This window comes from Bombina bombina, chromosome 8 (assembly GCF_027579735.1).
Source record: "Bombina bombina isolate aBomBom1 chromosome 8, aBomBom1.pri, whole genome shotgun sequence".
NCBI lineage: Eukaryota > Metazoa > Chordata > Amphibia > Anura > Bombinatoridae > Bombina > Bombina bombina.
In genome coordinates this window covers 199,695,360-199,717,859 of record NC_069506.1, presented here as the reverse complement: position 1 = coordinate 199,717,859, position 22,500 = coordinate 199,695,360, and the positions used below count along the sequence as shown (strand labels likewise).

The window sequence follows — 22,500 nt, the reverse complement described above, 5'->3', positions numbered from 1 at the left end:
AATTGTTTGAGATCATTATGGATTTCTGTCAGTTAACTTTTTTCATGAACTATTTGAGTCTGTATAATATTCACTTTGCTCCATTTTCAGAGCTTCTATAATGTACTTCTTAATCTACCATTGGCCTTTATAACACCTTGAGAAGTGTTTAATTGTATTAGAAACATGTCTGCTCCACGGATCATCCATTACTTATGGGATATTCTCCTTCCCAACAGGAAGTTGCAAGAGGATCACCCACAGCAGAGCTGCTATATAGCTCCTCCCCTAACTGCCATATCCAGTCATTCGACTGAAACAAACAGAGAAAGGAGAAACCATAGGGTGCAGTGGTGACTGTAGTTTAATTAAATTTTAGACCTGCCTTAAAATGACAGGGCGGGCCGTGGACTGGATACACTACAAGAGAAATAAATTTATCAGGTAAGCATAAATTATGTTTTCTCTTGTAAGGTGTATCCAGTCCACGGATCATCCATTACTTATGGGATACCAATACCAAAGCTAAAGTACACGGATGATGGGAGGGACAAGGCAGGGATTAAGCGGAAGGAACCACTGCCTGAAGAACCTTTCTCCCAAAAACAGCCTCCGAAGAAGCAAAAGTATCAAATTTGTAAAATTTTGAAAAAGTGTGAAGCGAAGACCAAGTCGCGGCCTTGCAAATCTGTTCAACAGAGGCCTCATTTTTAAAGGCCCAGGTGGAAGCCACAGCTCTAGTAGAATGAGCTGTAATTCGTTCAGGGTGCTGCTGTCCAGCAGTCTCATAGGCTAGGCGTATAATACTCTGAAGCCAAAAGGAAAGAGAGGTTGCCGAAGCTTTTTGACCTCTCCTCTGTCCAGAATAAACGACAAACAGGGAAGATGTTTGATGAAAATCTTTAGTAGCTTGTAAGTAAAACTTCAAGGCACGGACTACGTCCAGATTATGTAAAAGGCGTTCCTTCTTTGAAGAAGGATTAGGACACAATGATGGAACAACAATCTCTTGATTGATATTCTTGTTAGAAACCACCTTAGGTAAAAACCCAGGTTTGTTACGCAGAACTACCTTATCTGCATGAAAAATCAGATAAGGAGAATCACATTGTAAGGCAGATAGCTCAGAGACTCTCCGAGCCGAGGAAATAGCCATCAAAAACAGAACTTTCCAAGATAAAAGCTTAATATCCATGGAATGAAGGGGTTCAAACGGAACTCCTTGAAGAACTTTAAGAACCAAGTTTAAGCTCCATGGGGGAGCAACAGGTTTAAACACAGGCTTAATTCTAACCAAAGCCTGACAAAATGCCTGGACGTCTGGAACTTCTGCCAGACCATTGTGCAAAAGAATAGACATAGCAGAAATCTGTCCCTTTAAGGAACTAGCTGATAATCCTTTGTCCAAATCCTCTTGGAGAAAGGACAATATCCTAGGAATCCTAACCTTACTCCATGAGTAATTCTTGGATTCACACCAGTAAAGATATGTACGCCATATCTTGTGATAGATTTTCCTGGTAACAGGCTTTCGTGCCTGTATTAAGGTATCAATGACTGACTCGGGGAAGCCACGCTTTGATAGAATCAAGCGTTCAATCTCCATGCAGTCAGTCTCAGAGAAATTAGATTTGGATGATTGAAAGGACCTTGTATTAGAAGGTCCTGTCTTAGAGGCAGAGTCCATGGTGGGAAGGATGACATGTCCACTAGGTCTGCATACCAGGTCCTGCGTGGCCACGCAGCCACTATTAGAATCACTGATGCTCTCTCCTGTTTGATCTTGGCAATTAGTTGAGGGAGCAGAGGAAACGGTGGAAACACATAAGCCAGGTTGAAGAACCAAGGCGCTGCTAGAGCATCTATCAGCGTTGCTTCTGGGTCCCTGGACCTGGATCCGTAACAAGGAAGCTTGGCGTTCTCGCGAGACGCCATGAGATCCAACTCTGGTTTGCCCCAACGATGAATCAATTGAGCAAACACCTCCGGATGGAGTTCCCACTCCCCCTGGTGAAAAGTCTGATGACTTAGAAAATCCGCCTCCCAGTTCTCCATGCCTGAGATATGGATTGCTGACAGAAGGCAAGAGTGAGTCTCTGCCCAGCGAATTATTTTTGAGACTTCTAACATCGCTAGGGAACTCCTGGTTCCCCCTTGATGGTTGATGTAAGCCACAGTCGTGATATTGTCCGACTGAAATCTGATGAACCTCAGTGTTGCTAACTGAGGCCAAGCCAGAAGAGCATTGAATATTGCTCTTAACTCCAGAATATTTATCGGAAGGAGTTTCTCCTCCTGAGTCCATGATCCCTGTGCCTTCAGGGAGTTCCAGACTTCACCCCAACCTAGAAGGCTGGCATATGTTGTTACAATTGTCCAATCTGGCCTGCGAAAGGTCATACCCTCGGACAGGTGGACCCGAGACAACCACCAGAGAAGAGAATCTCTGGTCTCTTGATCCAGATTTAGCAGAGGGGACAAATCTGTGTAATCCCCATTCCACTGACTTAGCATGCATAATTGCAGCGGTCTGAGATGTAGGCGCGCAAATGGCACTATGTCCATTGCCGCTACCATTAAGCCGATCACCTCCATACACTGAGCCACCGAAGGGCGCGGAATGGAATGAAGAATACGGCAAGCATTTAGAAGCTTTGATAACCAGGACTCCGTCAGGTAAATTTTCATCTCTACAGAATCTATAAGAGTCCCTAAGAAGGAGACTCTTGTGAGTGGGGATAGAGAACTCTTTTCCTCGTTCACTTTCCACCCGTGCGATCTCAGAAATGCCAGAACTATCTCTGTATGACACTTGGCAATTTGAAAGCTTGACGCCTGTATCAGGATGTCGTCTAGATACGGAGCCACCGCTATGCCTCGCGGTCTTAGAACCGCCAGAAGTGAACCCAGAACCTTCGTAAAGATTCTCGGGGCTGTAGCCAACCCGAAGGGAAGAGCTACAAACTGGTAATGCCTGTCTAGAAAGGCAAACCTTAGGAACCGATGATGATCTTTGTGAATCGGTATGTGAAGGTAGGCATCCTTTAAGTCCACTGTGGTCATGTACTGACCCTCTTGGATCATGGGTAGGATGGTCCGAATAGTTTCCATTTTGAAAGATGGAACTCTGAGGAATTTGTTTAAGATCTTTAGATCCAAAATTGGTCTGAAGGTTCCCTCTTTTTTGGGAACCACAAACAGATTTGAATAAAAACCCTGTCCTTGTTCCGTCCGCGGAACTGGATGGATCACTCCCATTACTAGGAGGTCTTGCACACAGCGTAGGAATGCCTCTTTCTTTATCTGATTTGCAGATAACCTTGAAAGATGAAATCTCCCTTGTGGAGGGGAAGCTTTGAAGTCCAGAAGATATCCCTGAGATATGATCTCCAACGCTCAGGGATCCTGAACATCTCTTGCCCACGCCTGGGCGAAGAGAAAAAGTCTGCCCCCTACTAGATCCGTCGCCGGATAGGGGGCCGTTCCTTCATGCTGTCTTAGAGGCTTTCTGGCCTGCTTGCCTTTGTTCCAGGACTGGTTAGGTTTCCAAAAGTTCCCTCTTGTCTTGAAGCGGAGGAAGTTGATGCTGCACCTGCCTTGGAATTTCGAAAGGCACGAAAATTAGACTGTTTGGCCTTTGATTTGGCCCTGTCCTGAGGAAGGGTATGACCCTTACCTCCAGTAATGTCAGCAATAATTTCTTTCAAACCAGGCCCGAATAAGGTCTGCCCCTTGAAAGGAATGTTGAGTAATTTAGAGTTTGAAGTCACATCAGCTGACCAGGATTTGAGCCATAGCGCCCTACGCGCCTGGATAGCGAATCCGGAATTCTTAGCCGTTAGTTTAGTCAAATGAACAATGGCATCAGAAACAAATGAGTTAGCTAGCTTAAGAGTTCTAAGCTTGTCAACAATTTCAGTTAATGGAGCTGTATGGATGGCCTCTTCCAGGGCCTCAAACCAGAATGCCGCCGCAGCAGTGACAGGCGCAATGCATGCAAGGGGCTGTAAAATAAAACCTTGTTGAATAAAACATTTTCTTAAGGTAACCCTCCAATTTTTTATCCATTGGATCTGAAAAAGCACAACTGTCCTCAACCGGGATAGTGGTACGCTTTGCTAAAGTAGAAACTGCTCCCTCCACCTTAGGGACAGTCTGCCATAAGTCCCGTGTAGTGGCATCTATTGGAAACATTTTTCTAAATATAGGAGGTGGGGAAAAGGGCACACCGGGCCTATCCCACTCCTTACTAATAATTTCTGTAAGCCTTTTAGGTATTTGAAAAACATCAGTACTCACTGGCACTGCATAGTATTTATCCAGCCTACACAATTTCTCTGGCACTGCAATTGTGTCACAGTCATTCAGAGCAGCTAATACCTCCCCAAGCAATACACGGAGGTTCTCAAGCTTAAATTTAAAATTAGAAATCTCTGAATCAGGTCTCCCCGATTCAGAGACGTCACCCACAGACTGAAGCTCTCCGTCCTCAGGTTCTGCATATTGTGACGCAGTATCAGACATGGCTCTTACAGCATCTACGCGCTCTGTATCTCGTCTAACCCCAGAGCTATCGCGCTTGCCTCTCAATTCAGGCAATCTGGATAATACCTCTGACAGGGTATTATTCATGATTGCAGCTATGTCCTGCAAAGTAATCGCTATGGGCGTCCCTGATGTACTTGGCGCCATATTTGCGTGCGTCCCTTGAGCGGGAGGCAAAGGGTCCGACACATGGGGAGAGTTAGTCGGCATAACTTCCCCCTCGACAGACCCCTCTGGTGACAATTCTTTTATAGATAAAGACTGATCTTTACTGTTTAAGGTGAAATCAATACATTTAGTACACAGTCTCCTATGGGGCTCCACCATGGCTTTTAAACATAATGAACAAGTATCCTCTGTTTCAGACATGTTTGTACAGACTAGCAATGAGACTAGCAAGCTTGGAAAACACTTTAAAGCAAGTTAACAAGCAATATAAAAAACGTTACTGTGCCTTTAAGAGAAACAAATTTTTACAAAATTTGAAATAACAGTGAAAAAAGGCAGTTACACTAACGAAATTTTTACAGTGTATGTAACAAGTCAGCAGAGCATTGCACCCACTTGCAAATGGATGATTAACCCCTTAATAACAAAAACAGAATAATAAATGACAAAAACGTTTTTTAAAACACAGTCACAACAACTGCCACAGTCTTCTGTGATTGTTACCCTCCTCAAACACGACTTTGAAGCCTTTGAGCCCTTCAGAGATGTCCTGTATCATGCAGAGGGAAGCTGAATGTCTGTCAGTATTTTTATCTGCACAGAAAAGCACTAAAATAGGCCCTTCCCACTCATATTGCAACAGTGGAAAGCTTCAGGAAACTGTCTCTAGGCAGAAATCAAACCAGCCATGTGGAAAAAAACTAGGCCCAATAAGTTTTGTCACCAAACATATATAAAAACAATTAACATGCCAGCAAACGTTTTATATTACATTTTTATAAGAGTATGCATCTCTATTAATAAGCCTGATACCAGTAGCTATCGCTGCATTTAAGGCTTTACTTACATTAATCCGGTATAAGCAGCATTTTCTAGCAAATTCCATCCCTAGAAAAATATTAACTGCACATACCTTATTGCAGGAAAACCTGCACGCCATTCCCTCTCTGAAGTTACCTCACTCCTCAGAATATGTGAGAACAGCCATGGATCTTAGTTACTTCTGCTAAGATCATAGAAAATGCAGGCAGATTCTTCTTCTAAATACTGCCTGAGATAAACAGCACACTCCGGTACCATTTAAAAATAACAAACTTTTGATTGAAGAAATAAACTAAGTATAAAACACCACTCTCCTCTTACGACCTCCATCTTTGTTGAGGGTTGCAAGAGAATGACTGGATATGGCAGTTAGGGGAGGAGCTATATAGCAGCTCTGCTGTGGGTGATCCTCTTGCAACTTCCTGTTGGGAAGGAGAATATCCCATAAGTAATGGATGATTCGTGGACTGAATACACTTAACAAGAGAGGTTATTAACCCCTTCACCAAAATAGACACATATATATATACTTCAGGAAGCTCCAGCAGTGTCAGCGGTTAAGTTACAGCCGAGAGCTGGAGTTCCAGTGAGAAAAACAAAATTTGTAAAAATGTTAACAATTTTTTTTTTAAATTTGATCTCATTTGGCATTGAAATGGTGGCATGAAATATACCAAGATGTACCTTGATCAATACCTTGAGTTATCTACTTAAAAAATATATATAGTTTTGACAGATAAATAAATAACACCAAGGCTCTATTTCTGTATAAATGGGAGTGCTAGCAAAATTGCTAAAAATTCTCCGGTATTTTGGGGCCCTTTTTGTTTCTCTGAAAGTACCTGTAGTGAAGGAGTTGGTTATTGCTGACATTAAAATTGTACAGTAGTACACTTGCTTACAAGGGTGCAATGCTCACCCACATTTCACAGTGGGGTGTTAAACACTCTCTATGCAAATGGAGGTCAATCGAACAAGCCTTGTTACCTTATAATATTAACCTTCGAGACTTAATATGGACCCCCCACACTGTCGCAGAGAATTAGATTTAGTCAACCCTATAGTTTGCGAGTGTCTAGACATGTGGGACAAGCTTTGACACTACCCTCTTAAAGCTCTGAACCCCTCCCCAATAACTTCTATTGCTGGCCTACTCACGGCCTTACAGGAATCCCACCCAAATAAATGGACCCAGCTTGGAGTCAATATGGTCTCTCCCTCTCAGGGCCAATTTAAACACATTACCCAATTTGGGGTTATCTCCCTAATCCCACCATACCTACCTTTCGAATTCCATACACTCAAAAGCTTCTTTACTAGCTGGGGTTTTAAACCAGGCCTAGCTCGCCCGCCTACCCCATTGGAAACCATCTGGTGCCAAGGTAATAGACTCCATAGGCCCTTATCCATACATTATTCATTAATTGGGGGGTATTGTTTTCTGAAACGCTGCCTCACTTACAGCGATGGGAGTCTCTCTTGGGTACCCCAGTGTCCCCTCATATTTGGAAGAGTACTCTGGAACTCACCCAAAAAGCAATCCATTGTACAACACTATACGAGACCTTTTTTACAAACTCTGGTATTACGTCCCTACCAGATTAGCTAAGATGTTTCCTAATGCATCCCCTGACTGTTGGAGAGGTAACATGATGCACATTTGGTGGGAATGCCCTAAGATTTGGCTCTTGTGGAACACATGCATTTTAGTTCTATCCAACATGGGTATATCCCTGCCCAGGTCTCCATCCATAGCCCTGCTGCACATAGGCATACACGCTTTACCGAAACACCACGCATATCTATGTATTTACCTCTTTATGACTGTTAAAAACTCCATTGCTTGTACCTAGAAAAAGGTTTCTCCCCCAAACTGGCCTAGAGTTTGCAATACCATGGCATACATTTACACAATGGAGAAGGATATTTACTATAAGTTGGATAACTCAGACCTTATTGAACTTGTTTGGGCTGGAAAAACAAATGACACAGAGTGGAGACCCAACCCCTTGTCCCCTGATTGATTTAGAACCCGTAGAGGATGAGTGAGACCTGAAGTGGAGTTCCACATACAACCTGGTAAATAACACTACCCTTCTTCCCCCCCCCCCCTTTCTCTTCCCCTGTAATTTCAAACTAGATATACTGGCGATTATTATACCCCCTTTTGTTCTGATACTATACTCCCTTATGTTTTTATTGAAAAGGAGTCAGCTATTTGATTAATAACATGATGTTCAAACTGTACATTGACATGTTAAATTCTTGGGTCTTTCAACCTTCTTTGTACCCTGTTGATTTTTCAATCATATGTTGTCTATGTTGAATTGTCAATAAAGCTATTGAAAACTTTAAAAAAAAAAATAAAAAAAAATTGTACAGTAGTACACTTGCCTTACAGTCCTTTTTATTGTTTTTATTTTTTTTTACTACTTGTTAAATAGGAGTCCCCAAGTGGTGGCATGTGCCGGTCTGATGAAGAGTTGTTTGATCCCGGGTATGAGCCAGACTGGGCTGTAATCAGCACTGTTGGGAGTAGAGTACGACCTCAGGAAGAGTCAACAGGTAAATTTTTCATTTCACATTTTTTATGTCATCAAAGAATGGTTGCTAATACAGAACAGTTTGTCATTGTGTGTGTCTGTGCTTGCTTTCTTCTTTTTTTTTTCTGCGGAAAAAGTTCTTACATTAAAATTGTAACTGCAAAATGATCTAATACAGCTCCTATTTTCCCCCTCTTTGTTTGGCTGTGGTTTGTTTTTGAAAATTGTGCTTTGCATTTTAACGGCATATATTTAATTTCATTGTTAGTGTCTTATGTTTTTTTATTGGCTAACCTACTAGGTAAAATGATAATGTTTTAGCTTAGAGGGGAAAAAGAACAATAAATATCTTTTCATCAGATGGTGAGTCCATGAGTCATCACGTGTAGGAATCCCGACCACCAGGAGGAGGAAATATATCGCAACACACCAGAGGTTTATATCTCTCTCGCTTCCCATGATCCTCAGTCATTTTCTTTTACCCTCCTTCAAATCTACTTGTCGTTTAGAGGGGTCCCGCTCTGAGGCTGAGGCCCAGTTCCTCCTCGAAGTATCCTGTTGGTCAGATGTGATCTACTCTGGCTTTCCATTCTTTTTTAGTAGGGGTATCAGTAGTTTTCCAATGTATCGGAATGAGACTTTTTGCGCAAGTAAGCATCAATGGTAAATGTTTTCTTGGTTTTATCTTTAATTTGAGAGGGAAGGTGGAGCAATATTAAACTGGGATCTCTTTGGGGGGGGGGGGGTTAAGGTTCAGTATCTTGTTCATGTCGTCCCAGATTTCTTACCAGAAAGTCTCTAGTTTAGGACAACTCCACCATATGTAAATTAGTGTTCCAACCTGGCCACACCTTCTCCAACAATTTTCCTTTTAATGTGGGATCTATTTGTTTTAGCCTGGTAGGGGATTAGGTACCACCTATAGAAAAATTTGTAATGAGATTCTTGTGTACAAGCTGAGACAAAAATATTTTGGCCATTCCAGTTCTGGAAGTGCCATTGCTAGTTTCCTATTCCAGGCTATAGTATAAGTGGGGAGGGGTCCTCTTGTTTTGGAACAAGTAAAAGTTTATAGTTTTGTGGGATCAAGTGGTGAGGAGGTAAAGGGTACACAAAGGTGTAGTACCTCTACTAAAATGATGTTTGTGTCTATGGGTCGTTACTAGGTTGTGCGATTGGGCATGACTAAACCATGAGGGTTTTATATTCTGGGAATTTGTCAGTCAGGTCTGCCAATGAGAGAATTTTCCCTTGGTTAAAAATATTTCCTTTAGTGTTCTGTTTGAAGTCAAGAAGTCCCTCCTATTGTCTTTATGTTGGAAGAGGTGTCTGGCTCACCCGAAAATTGGTGTCAATGGGGAATCAAGAGAGAGCTAGTGTGTATCATATTATCCCATTCTGTAAAGAATTCTACCAGCAGTGTGTAATTATATAATTGAGAGGGACTGTTGTTTTGCAAGCCTGCTTCTATGGCACCAGTCTGAGTCTCTGAAGTAAAATTACATGCAGGTAAAGGTGGAGATTAGGTAGGGCCTAAGCCACCTCTCTCCCTAGAGAGGTAGTGGGTGTTCTTGCTCACTCTTAGGTTTTTCTCCCTTTCAGATATAGTTTTCCAGCCTAGATTGGGTAGAGTATAGATAATTGTGGGGTAGAGGAATAGGAGTAGTTTGCAGTAAATATAAGATTCTGGGAGAATATATTAATTTTGACAACTCATTTCCTGCCCAGCCAAAATATAGTTTTGTTTTGCCAGTTAGAGAGATTATGGCTCAGTTCTTTCTTCAAACGATTATGATTAGCTTCAAAGACCTCCGACATTTTAGCGGACAAGTGTATCTCTAAATACTTGTTTCAGATGATGAAATGGTATAGGAGCACCTAGCCATTCCTTTGTTTCTGGGGATAATATAACGCTTAGAATCTCTGATTTAGAGAGATTAAGATGGAAAATGAGACGCTGATCCATATCTCTCAATTCTGTGAGCACAGCTGTGATACAGGTTTCTACATCTGTGATAGCAAGTAAGAGATAATAAGCGTGCACTAACAATTTATGCTCTTCCGAGACGGTATTCATTCCCTTAATTTGTTAATTTGATCTAATGTTGCTGGCTTATTCTTCAATGGATAGGGCAAATAGAAGGGGTGACAGTGGGCACTCCTGTCTTGTCCCGTTCGTGATGAAAAAAGGATCTAATTGGTGGTTGACCTTGAATCTTGTGTTGGGGGTAGAATATAATGCAAAAACAATGTTTACATTTTTTACTCGAATCTCATTTTAATTATTGACATCTTACCCGATTGAATGCTTTCTCAACATTGAAGGATAGTATTACTTTTTTGGAGAATTATAAGTTCTCTAAGTTTTTTTGTCCCTGGCTTCTCTGCCAGGGACAAACCCCACCTGGTCTGTTGTGATAAGATATGCTTGTTCATTTGGTTTGATAGAGCTTTTACTAGTATCTTAACATTGCTCTTGAGGCACACAACGATTGGAGGAAGCCCGGATCGTCATCGAAATGCTAAATACTGAAGAAGATGCTGTGGAGGCTCATGTTTTAAAGAGTATTTTTAAATACTGTGCTTTGTCATTCAACTTTGCAATCACTTTAATATTTTATTACAGGATGGGGGTATAAGCTGGAAATACTGTTGGAAGTGTCTATCTTAGGGTCTAGTGGAAGTCCCCTCCAAAAATTGAACCCATTTTGGAAACTTGAAAAAGTCTTGAAAAAATGTTTGGCAACTTTGCGGCTGTGTAGTATATGTTGGCCAGTGTCACCTGATGTCCAACAGAAGCCCAGTAAGTATGATGAATCTACAGTCAGTGTCTCTCTCTATAAGAGAAGTTTGGAAATAGACCCTATGATGGATCAGGTTTCCCACACCATTTTGTTTGTGGGGTCCTGATGAGAGCGAGACCGTGGGATATCTGTGCCATTTTGGTTCTTTATTCTTGGCAAAATATAATTCTTGTATAAACACTATGTCCCTCTGTAGTCTGTGTAATTCTCTCTTATTACAATGAAGCACCACCAGTGTTGTTTAGGCCGTTAACATTTATTGTTAGTAACTTAAGCGGGTGTATCCATGTTATACTGTGTGTGGGGCCTATCTGCTATGATGCAAGGTCAGTTTATGTCCACAATAGATTTACTGGATGCTTATTTTCATGTTCCTATTTTCAAGGAACATCATGTTTCTTAGATTTGCCTTACGGATTAGCATTTTTAAGTTGTTTCTCTACCATTTGGTCTGGGTGCAACTCCCAGAATATTTTTCAGGTCCTGGTTACCCGTTTGGGCACTGCAGTTTCCTTTCCTGGACGATATTTTGTTCAAGCTTTATCTTTTCATGTAGCAGATTCTCACACCAGCAGACTGTTGTGTTTTTTTCTTCAGCTACGTGATTGGAAATACATTTTTCCAAAGAGTTTGCTGGTTTCCTCAGACTGAAGTTGTTTTCTGGGGTTTCAAATAAATTCAGTTTTCATGAGTTTTTCCTTGACAGTTCTAAGGCGGATGAAGCTAGTGTCTGCCTGTCTAAAACCATTAGTCTCTTTCTTTCCCTCAGTTATTCTTTGCATGGAAATGTTAGATCTCATGTTTGCGTCTTCAGATGCTATTCAGTTTGTTTATTTCCTCATGAGGCCTCTTTTTAGGTTTGTATGCTTTTGGCAGTGGTGCAGGGATCATATTCTGCTATCTCTAAGGAATTAATCTAGATTTCAGAACTAGCTAGTCTCTGTCTTTGTGGCTGAATCATTGGCTTTTAATGCAGGGGGCTTCTTTTATTCATCCTACTTGAGCTGTAATCTTTACAGATGCAAGTCTTTTCAGGATGGGGGGCTGTCTGGGGGTCTCAGTGTGCAAGGGGTTTTGGTCTCCTCAGAGGCGAGGTTTCCTTTAAAGGTTTTAAAATCGGTGCAATTTTTCCGACCCCTTCAGAGATGGCCTCTGTTGGTAAGGGAGCCTTATCTCTAATTTCAGATAAACTATTTTTCAGCAGTAGCATATGTCTATCATCAAGGGGGAACTCAGTTCCCTAGCCTTGAGGGAAGTATCACAATTTCTTTCCTTGGCAGAAATCAATTGTTGAATTTCTGCTGTTCATTTTCTTGGAGTGGACAACTGGGGAACAGATTTCTTTCTAATGACACAATGAGTCCACGGATCATCATTAATTACTGTTGGGAAATCACCCCCGCCCAGCAGGGGGCGGCAAAGAGCACCACAGCAAAGCCGCCAAACTTCACCTCCCCTCCCTCCCACCCCAGTCATTCTCTTTGCCTATGTTAGAGCAAGGAAGTGGTAAAGTTAGGTGTTAGTATAAGATTCTTCAATCAAGAGTTTATTATTTTTTAAGTAGTACAAGATTGTTGCTGCTTTGTTTCTGGGGTGTAGCTGTAGTCCATATCAGTCTCTTCAGTAGAGCAGTGGTGGCTTTAGAGCAATGGGAACTTGTGGGACATAATTCTCACTGCGCCTCCCATATATTTATGATGCCCTAATCCTGAAAGCCTGAGTAAGATTACTCAGTCTTTATCTCTTTTTCCATAGGTCCATGTATGGGAGAGGACCTCTCAGACAGTGCTGACTTTATTTTTTCTTGGACTAGCTAAGAAAAAAGGACTCAGAAAAAGTTTGGGCACTTTATTCATTAAGGAAAAAATATGGCATTTATTATTTTCCTGGAACGATACAGTAATCCTAATGTACTTAAGGGGATTATATAGGGCAGCATTTGCAGGCACTGGGGACTTGAGGAGTATAGGCTCAATGTTGGTGATATTCTGTTATATATTACGGAGTTTCACATAAAATGTCGACTGATGCGTTAATTTTGACACGCCCACGATGGGCGGGGCTTGTGTGGCGGTAGAATTTTCTGTTGCGCACATATTTTCTCTCAATTACGATATATGAATGAGAGAAGTCTGGCTACTTGACGTTTTTTAGTTTAAACGGATTACAGATAGTCTAACATGATTTACAATAGCTCTCTTTTGGTTCCGGTTTCAATATACATTATCTCCGGTAATCCAACAAGGTTGACCTCTCAGCAGAGCTTTAGCTGAGTTTTAGAAGCTGTTTGAAGTGTGTTGCATCTTTATTTTGGAGTAAAAAATAAAGCAATTACATTTTTTCAGTTAAAAAATAAAACAGTTACATTTTTGCAGTTCATCAAAAATAAAGCAGTTTCTTTTTAAAATTTAAAGAAAAAGTAATGTTTTTTTTCTGTATAAAATTTTAGTTAAATTTTATGTTTTTATTTTATTTCTGTTAAGAGGGATCAAGACTGTTACAGTTTACAGATATCCTTTTTGTTTAAATGATTATATAGTCCGCCAGTCTTTTTCTGTTCCTCATGTGTTGAGAGAGCAACATTTTTTGCTTTTTGAGCCAATATTGTTTAGGAGTTTTTTGACAATGTTCAAAACATGCCGCAGTTTTTCTCCTCAGGTGTCCCAAGATTTTGTATTAATACAGTGCCATGCTTTTCCTCCCAATTCCCTTGCTACAGAGAAAGCGCATGAGGAAATTAAAAATTCAGTGTGTAAGGTTTCTGTGACGACTGTATCTATTCCGAACTTTTCCTCTCATAAGTTTAAGGAAGAGGATATTTCGGTATCACCTGAGGGTAAGATCTCCGATTCAGACAGTGTAATTCCTTCCTCTGATGTTGAAGTTGTATCCTTCAGATTTAAGCTAGAGCACCTCCGTTTACTACTTAAGGAGCTTTTAGCTACCCTGGACGACTCTGATACTACTGTTGTAGTCAATCCTAAACAGGTATTGTGACATGCCCTCCATGGTGGAAGTTTTTCCTGTACCAGATAGGGCTACAGAGATTAGGTATCCATCTCCTATATTTAAAAGAAGTTTCCTATAGCAGACTCTATCAAGGAGTCTTGGCAGACAGTACCCAAGGTGGAAGGGGCAATTTCATGCTAGCCAAGAAAAACTACTATTCCCATAGTGTATAGTTGTTCCTTTACGAATCCTATGGATAAGAAATTAGAGGGGTTGCTCAGGGTTTACAATGACTTCATGCGATTGGTATAGCTACTGTCACTAGTACGGCAGCATACTGGTTTGATGTGTTGTTTGATTTTATTTGGACAGACACTCCCCTCAAAGAAATCCAGGATAGGATAAAGGCCCTTAAGTTGACCAACTCCTTTATCACGGATACTTCCCTTCAGGTTATTAAGCCGGGAGCTAAGATTTCTGGTTTTGCTGTACTGGCCCGCAGAGTTTTATGGTTAAAATCTTTGTCTGCGGATGTGTCATCTAAGTCTAAACTTTTGGCGATTTTTCTTACAAGGGAAAGACCTTGTTTGGGCCAGGTTTGACGGAAATAATTTCTGACATTTCCTCCCTCAGGATAAGAGAAATAAACATAATGGACTTCAGAGTAATTTTCATTCCTTTCGAAATTTCAAGGGACTCCCTTTTTCAAGCAGGAGCAGTCCAAGCCTTCCTGGAGGTCCAATCAGTCTTGGAACAAGGGAAAACAATTCAAAAAGCCTGCTATTGAATAAAAAACAGCATGAAGGGCCTGCCCCCGACCCGGGACCGGATCTTGTGGGGGGCATACGTTCCTCCTTCACTCAGGCTTGGGTTCGAGATGTTCAGGATCCCTGGGCGGTGGACATAGTGTCCCAGGGATACAAACTAGAGTTCAATAATTTTCCTCCTAGGGGCAGGTTTTTGCTTTCAAGATTATCTGTAGACCAGACTAAAAGAGAGGCGTTCTTACGCTGTGTTCGAGACCTGGGAGTGATAGTTCCCTGTTCCGATGCAGGAACGGGGTCTGGGGTTCTATTCCAATCTGTTTGTGGTTCCCAAAAAAGGAGGGAACCTTCAGACCATTTTTAGATCTCAAGAGTCTAAACAAATTCCTCAGATTGCCGTTATTCAAGTTGGAAACTATTTGTTCCATTCTTCCTTTGGTCCAAGAGGGGTCGATTTATGACCACAGTGGATTTAAAGGACCCATACTTGCATGTTCCCATCAGCGGGACCATCACAAGTTTCTAAGTTTTGCTTTTCTAGACAAACTCTTCCGTTTGTGGCTCTTCCATTTGGCCTTGCCACAGCTTCCTGAAATTTCTCAAAGGTTTTGGGATCCCTACTGGTGGTGCTCCTTTGCAGGCATTGCAGTGGCACCTTATCTGGACAACATTCTGGTTCAGGCGCCTTCCTTTCAACAAGTAAGATCACTCACGGAAACATTGTTATCTTTCCTGCGGTCTCACGGATGGAAGGTGAATTTGGGAAAGAGTTCCTTAGTTCCAACTACAAGGTTAGTTTTCTTGGGAACCATAATAGTTTCCTCATCAATGTAAATTTTTCTGTCAGAATTCAGAAAATCAAGATTTTGATTCTACCTAGCACTTCAGTCCTCTCCTCTGCCATCAGTGGCTCAGTGAAGGTAATGGGCTGATAGTAGCGGCAATGGACATCATCCCGTTCGTCCGTTTCCACTGCAGTTAAGCATGCTCAGGCAGTGGAACGGAGATTATGCGGATCTGTCTCAGTGTTTACAGCTGGAGCAGGAGTCAAGGGATTCTCTATTTTGGTGTTTATCTCAGGATAATCTCTCCCAGGGAACCTGCTTTCGCAAACCCTCCTGGGTGATTGTGACAACAGATGTCAGTCTTCTGGGATGGGAGCAGTCTGGAGCTCTCTAAAGGCTCAGGGAACATGGACTCGGTCGGAGTCTGTTTTACCTATACACATTCTGGAATTGAGAGCAATCTTCAATGCTCTCCTGGCCTGGCTTCAGTTAACTTCGGTCCGGTCCATCAGGTTCCTGTCGGACAATATAACCTCAGTGGTTTACATCAACCGTCAGGGAGGAACTCGGAGTTCCTTGCCCTTGACAGAGGTAGCCAAGATCATTCAGTGGGCGGAGACCCTCAATTGCTGTCTGTAGGTGATCCACATTCCAGGAGTGGACCTCTGGGAAGCGGATTTCCTAAGCAGGCAGACCTTTCACCTGGGAACGCCATACGGAAGTGTTTTCCAGCCTGATTCTCAAATGGGGTCAGTTGGAATTAGATCTCATGACATCTTGGCAGAATGCCAAGCTTCCGAGGTACGGGTCGAGGTCAAGGGACCCTCAGGCTGTACTGATAGATGCTCTGTTGGTATCTTGGAATTTCAGTCTTGCATACCTATTTCCTCCGTTTGCTCTTCTACCTCGAGTCACTACTCTTCTACCTCGAGTCCATTGCTCGAATCAAGCAGGAGAGGGCGTCAGTGATCCTTATTGCACCGGCGTGGCCTTGCAGGATTTGGTATGCAGACCTGGTGGACATGTCGTCTCTTCCACCTTGGAGACTCCCTTTGAGGAAGGACCTTCTACTTCAAGGACCCTTCTTTCATCCAAATCTAGTTTCTCTGAAGCTGACTGCTTGGAGATTGAACGCTTAATTTTATCCAAGCGTGGTTTTCGGAGTCGGTCATTGAGACCATGATTCAGGTTCGTAAACCTGTGACTATAAATATTTACCATAAGATATGGCGTAAATATCTATATTGGTGTGAATCCAAGGGCTACTCTTGGAGTAGAGTTTAGGATTCCTAGAATTCTGTCATTTATCCAAGAAGGTTGGAGTAGGGATTATCGGCGAGTTCCTAAAGGGTCAAATATCTGCCTTGTCTATTTTGTTACATAAATTTCTGGCGACGTACCAGATGTGCAATCGTTTTGTCAGCCTGTGTTCAAACCAGTTACTCCTCCTGTAATCTTAATTTAGTTCTTAAGGTGCTTCAAGGGGCTCTGTTTGAGCCTATGCATTCCTTAGATATTAAGTTGTTATCTTGGAAAGGGACAGAAAGCTACGGCTACTTCTCTCTCTTTGTGGCTGAAGAGTATCATACGTTTTGCTTATGAAACTGCTGGACAGCAACCTCCAGAGAGAGTTACGGCTCATTCCACGAGGCTGTTGCTTCCTCATGGGCATTCAAAAATGAAGCTTCTATGGAAAGATTTGCAAGGCTGCAACTTGGTCCTCTCTTCACACTTTTTTCAAAATTTTATGAATTTGACACTTTTGCCTCAGCTGAGGCCGCTTTTGGGAGAAAGGTTCTTCAAGCAGTGGTGCCTTCAGTTTAGGTTTCCTGTCTTGTCCCTCCCTTAACATCTGTGTACTCTAGCTTGGGTATTGATTCCCAACAGTAATTAATGATGTTGCGTGGACTCGTGTCATTAGAAAGAAAACAAAATGTATTCTTACCTGGTAAATTTCTGGATGCTCTGGTAGTTCCTTGGTCATTTCGACTAGTTGTGTTTCTCCCCCCCTCCCCCCCCCCCCACTTCTGGCTCTTCTTCCCAGGGTGATTGTCAAGATTAAACTGGAGGGAGTGTCAGTGATTCAAATTGCTCCGGCTTGGTCTCGCAGAGTTTGGTATGTGGATTCAGTTCAGATGTCCTCTTTAGTATTTTCCTTTGTATCCAGGTCTTCTGTCTCAAGATCTGTTTTTTTTTCCCATTTGTCAAATCTCTAAACTTGATGGTATGCAGATTGAACGAATTGAACTTTTTGCAGATAACATTTTCTGATTCTGTTATTGAGACTCTGATACTGGCTTGGAAGCCTGTGTCCTGGACAGGGTGGGTTTGATTTAAATCACTTGTCAGTAAGACCTATTTAAATGATGGTTTTCATTTTTAGAATAACTTTTCAGATTATTTTTCTTGTTATATCAGACCTTTATTGATTTGGTTATATGTCATTAAATATGTATAAATAGTTCACCTCCCAATAATTTATTTCATTTTAATGATCTATCTCCAATTTAATAGGTTAATCATTCATATTTGACCAACTTTTTAGCTGTACTTTATTGGAAGGAGAAGCATAGTTATTACCTTAAAGGGATAGGAAGGTCAAAATTAAAATTGCATGATTCTGATACAGCATGTAATTTTAAGACTATTTTTAAAGGGACAGTATACTGAAAAATAGTTTTTCGCTTAATGTGTTTACAATTGCTTTTTTCACCAACTGCAGAGAAAAAATGTATGAAATATAGTTTTAAAGGTTTTTTGTGTATATTAAAGCTCTGATTTCTCCTACATTGGTGTATCCGGTCCATGGCTTCATCCTTACTTGTGGGATATTCTCAATCCCTACAGGAAGTGGCAAAGAGAGCACACAGCAGAGCTGTCCCATATAGCTCCCTCAGGCTCCGCCCCCCCAGTCATTCTCTTTGCCGCTCTAACTAGTAGCATCTCCACGGGGGTGGTAAAGAGTATGTGGTGTTTAGTTGTAGTTTTTTATTCTTCTATCAGAGTTTTATTTTAAAATAGTGCCGGGCTTGTACTATTTACTCTGCAGCAGAAAGTGATGAAGATTTTCTGCCGAGAGGAATATGCTTTTAGCACCAGTAACTAAAATCCATTGCTGTTCCCACGCAGGACTGTTGAAACCAGAGAACTTCAGTTGGGGGGAACAGTTTGCAGGCTTAACTGCTTCAGGTATGATCAGTCATTTTTCTAACAAGACCTAGTAATGCTTGAAGACTGTCAGCAATCCCCTCTGGGATAGGTAAGCCATTTTTCTTAGACTCTGTATAAAATTATGGCTTATATTAAGGGCTCTATGCTGGTTGACACTATTGTGGGCTAAATTGATTGCTTTTTAGCATGTTTTCACTATAAATAAGGTGTTTTTTTCAGACTTTAAAACACTTTTGGGGTTTTATTTTGCGCCTGACACTTATTTGGACACCTATTCTAGTCAGAAAGGCCCCTCCACTCTGGAATGAAGAGGGAGGAGGCCTCATTTTCAGGCCTCAATTGCACAGTTGTTTTGCTTAGGCAGTTCATGCAGCTTCACGTGGGGAGTCCAGAGGCATCAGGAAAAGACTCCAGAGAGGCTTATTTCCTACTAAAATAATCCCTAAGGAAGGTAAAGGCCACTGTGGCATAGTACTGTAGTGTTTTTAACAGGTTAATTGCTGTTATTACCTCCGGTTTGGGCATTAAGGGGTTAATTGGTCTGAAAATTTGTGTTCAATCATTTCAAAGCATTAAGACACTGTGGTGAAAATTTCATTAAAATCGGATGTTTTATTTGATGTTTTTTGATGTTTTAGTAATAAAGTGTGCACTTTTATTATTTAAAGACACAGTAAAGTTTTTGTCAAAAATAATTTTTATTGCATTGAAGATCTGTTTATCTGTCAAACATGTCTGACCCTTCAGTTAACCTATGTTCTGTATGTTCAAAGGCCAAGGTGGTTCCCCCATTAAATTTATGTGTGAAGTGTGCCATAGCGTCCAAACAGCTTAAGGACTGTACAGTCACGCTTAAAGATATAGCCCAAGATGATTCTTTAGCTGAAAGTAGTGAGGATAGCTCACTATCCTCTCCTTCTGTGTCAACACCAGCTATGCCCGCGCAAGCGATGCCCAGTTCATCTAGCGCGCCAATTGCTATTACTATGCAACAGTTAGCAGCAGTAATGGATAATTCTCACGCAGTATTTTTATCCAAACTGCCAGCTTTTCCTAGGAAGCGTGATTGCTGTTTTTAAATACAGAAAATGAGCAAGCAGCCGCATAGGATAATTTATCTGTAGTGCCCTCACATCAATCTGACTTGGCGGTGAGGGAGGGCCTGTCTGAGGGAGAAATTTCTGACACAGGAAAAGTTTCTCAGCAGACAGAGCCTGATACCATAGCATTTAAATTAAAGCTTGAACACCTCCACGCTCTACTTAAGGAGGTCCTAGCTACTCTTGATGATTGTGACCCTTTGGTGGTCCCAGAAAAATTGTGTAAAATGGATAAATTCTTAGAGGTCCCAGTACACACTGATGCGTTTCCGATACCTAAGAGGGTGGCGGATATAGTGAATAAGGAGTGGGAGAAGCCAGGTGTACCTTTTGTTCCCCCTCCTATATTTAAGAAAATGTTCCCCATTGTTGACCCCAGAAGGGACGCGTGGCAGACGGTCCCCTAAGGTAGAGGGGGGCAGTTTCAACGCTAGCTAAGCGCACAACTATACCAATAGAAGACAGTTGCGCTTTCAAAGATCCTATGGATAAAAAATTAGAAGGTTTACTTAAGAAAATTTTTGTTCAACAAGGTTTTCTTCTTCAACCAATTTCTTGCATTATTCCTGTAACCACTGCAGCTGCTTTTTGGTTTGAGGAATTGGATAACTGGCTCCAGAAGGAGACTTCTTATGATGAAGTCATGGATAGAATTCACGCTCTGAAGTTGGCTAATTCTTTCATTACAGATGCCGCTTTTCAGTTAGCTAAATTAGCGGCGAAAAATTCTGGTTTCGCAATAGTGGCGCGTAGGGTGCTTTGGCTAAAATCGTGGTCGGCGGATGTGTCGTCAAAAACAAAATTGCGTAATATTCCTTTCAAGGGTAAGACCCTATTCGGGCCAGAGTTGAAAGAAATTATTTCAGATATCACTGGGGGAAAGGGCCATGCCCTTCCACAGGATAGACCTTTTAAAGCTAAAAATAAGTCTAATTTTCGTTCCTTTCGCAATTTCAGGAATGGACCGGCTTCTACCTCTACAGCCACTAGGTAAGAGGGTAACGCACCCCAGCCCAAACCAGCATGGAAACCATTGCAAGGCTGGAACAAGGGTAAACAGGCCAAAAAGCCTGCTGCTGCTACCAAGACAGCATGAAGGGGTAGCCCCCGATCCGGGACCGGATCTAGTAGGGGGGCAGACTTTCTCTCTTTGCTCAGGCGCTGGGCAAGAGATGTTCCGGACCCCTGGGCACTAGAAATTGTCTCTCAGGGGTATCTTCTAGAATTCAAGGGCCTTCCTCCAAGGGAAGGTTTCCACATGTCTCGCTTATCTTTATGACCAGATAAAGAGACAGGCATTCTTACATTGCGTAGAAGACCTTTTAAAAATGGAAGTGATAAACCCAGTTCCAACAGCAGAACAAGGACTGGGATTTTACTCAACCTGTTTTGTAGTTCCCCAAAAGGGAAGGAACTTTCAGGCCAATTCTGATTTAAAGATCCTAAACAAATTCTCAGAGTTCCATCATTCAAAATGGAAACCATTCGGACAATTTTACCATGATCCAGGAGGGTCAATATATGACTACCGTGGACTTAAAGGATGCGTACCTGCATATTCCTATCCACAAAGATCACCATCAGTTTCTGAGGTTCGCCTTTCTGGACAAGCATTACCAGTTCATGGCTCTTCCCTTCGGATTGGCCACTGCTCCCAGAATTTTCACAAAGGTGCTAGGGTCCCTTCTAGCGGTGCTAAGGCCAAGGGGCATTGCAGTAGCACCTTACCTAGACAACATTTTATTACAGGCGTCGTCCTTTCACAAAGCAAGGGCTCATACGGACATTGTTCTAGCCTTTCTAAGGTCTCACGGGTGGAAGGTGAACATAGAAAAAAGTTCTCTATCCCCGTTCACAAGGGTTCCCTTCCTGGGAACAATAATAGACTCGGTAGAAATGAAAATCTTTCTGACAGAGGTCAGGAAATTAAAACTTTTGAACACTTGTCGAGTTTTTCAATCCATTCCTCAACCCTCCATAGCTCAGTGCATGGAGGGTAATAGGACTAATGGTTGCGGCAATGGACGTGGTTCCTTTTGCTCGAATTCATTTAAGACCATTGCAACTGTGCATGCTCAAACAATGGAATGGGGATTATGCAGATTTGTCTCCCCAGATTCAGATGGACCAGGCAAACCAGAGACTCACTCCTCTGGTGGCTGTCTCAGGATCACCCGTCTCAGGGAATGATTTCCGAAGACCGGAGTGGATCATTGTCACGACCGACGCCAGCCTCTTAGGCTGGGGCACGGTCTGGAAGTCCCTGAAGGGCTCAGGGGTCTATGGTCTCGGGAAGAATCTCTTCTCCCGATAAACATTTTGGAATTGAGAGCGATATTCAATGCGCTCCAGGCATGGCCTCAACTAGCAGAGGCCAAATTCATCAGATTTCAGTCGGACAACATGACTGTAGCGTACATTAATCATCAGGGGGGAACAAAGAGTTCCCTGGCGATGAGGGAGTTATCCAAGATCATCAATAGGGCAGAGGATCACTCGCTGCCATCTATCAGCCAATTCACATCCCAGGAGTGGACAACTGGGAAGCGGATTTCTGAGTCGTCAGAACTTTCCATCCGGGGGAGTGGGAACTCCACCCGGAGGTTTTTGCTCAGCTGACCCAGCTATGGGGCATTCCAGATCTGGATCTGATGGCGTCACGTCAGAACTCCAAAGTTACACGTTACGGGTCCAGGTCCAGGGATCCCAAGGTGACATTGGTAGATGTCTTAGTAGCGCCTTGGTCGTTCAATCTAGCTTATGTCTTTCCACCGTTTCCCCTTCTCCCCCGGCTAGTAGCTAGGATCAAACAGGAGAAGGCTTCGGTTGTTCTGATAGCTCCTGCGTGGCCACGCAGGACTTGGTATGCA

General features: G+C 42.2%; 1 protein-coding gene across 1 annotated transcript in view; it reads left to right on the top strand.

The window, feature by feature from the left end:
- TBC1D17 (TBC1 domain family member 17) overlaps positions 1-22,500 on the top strand; it is a gene marked incomplete in the record, with an annotated part of 286,719 nt that overhangs the window by 63,343 nt on the left and 200,876 nt on the right. Inside the window, 1 exon segment of the mRNA XM_053690831.1 lies at positions 7,959-8,079. Coding sequence (XP_053546806.1) covers positions 7,959-8,079 — 121 coding nt within the window.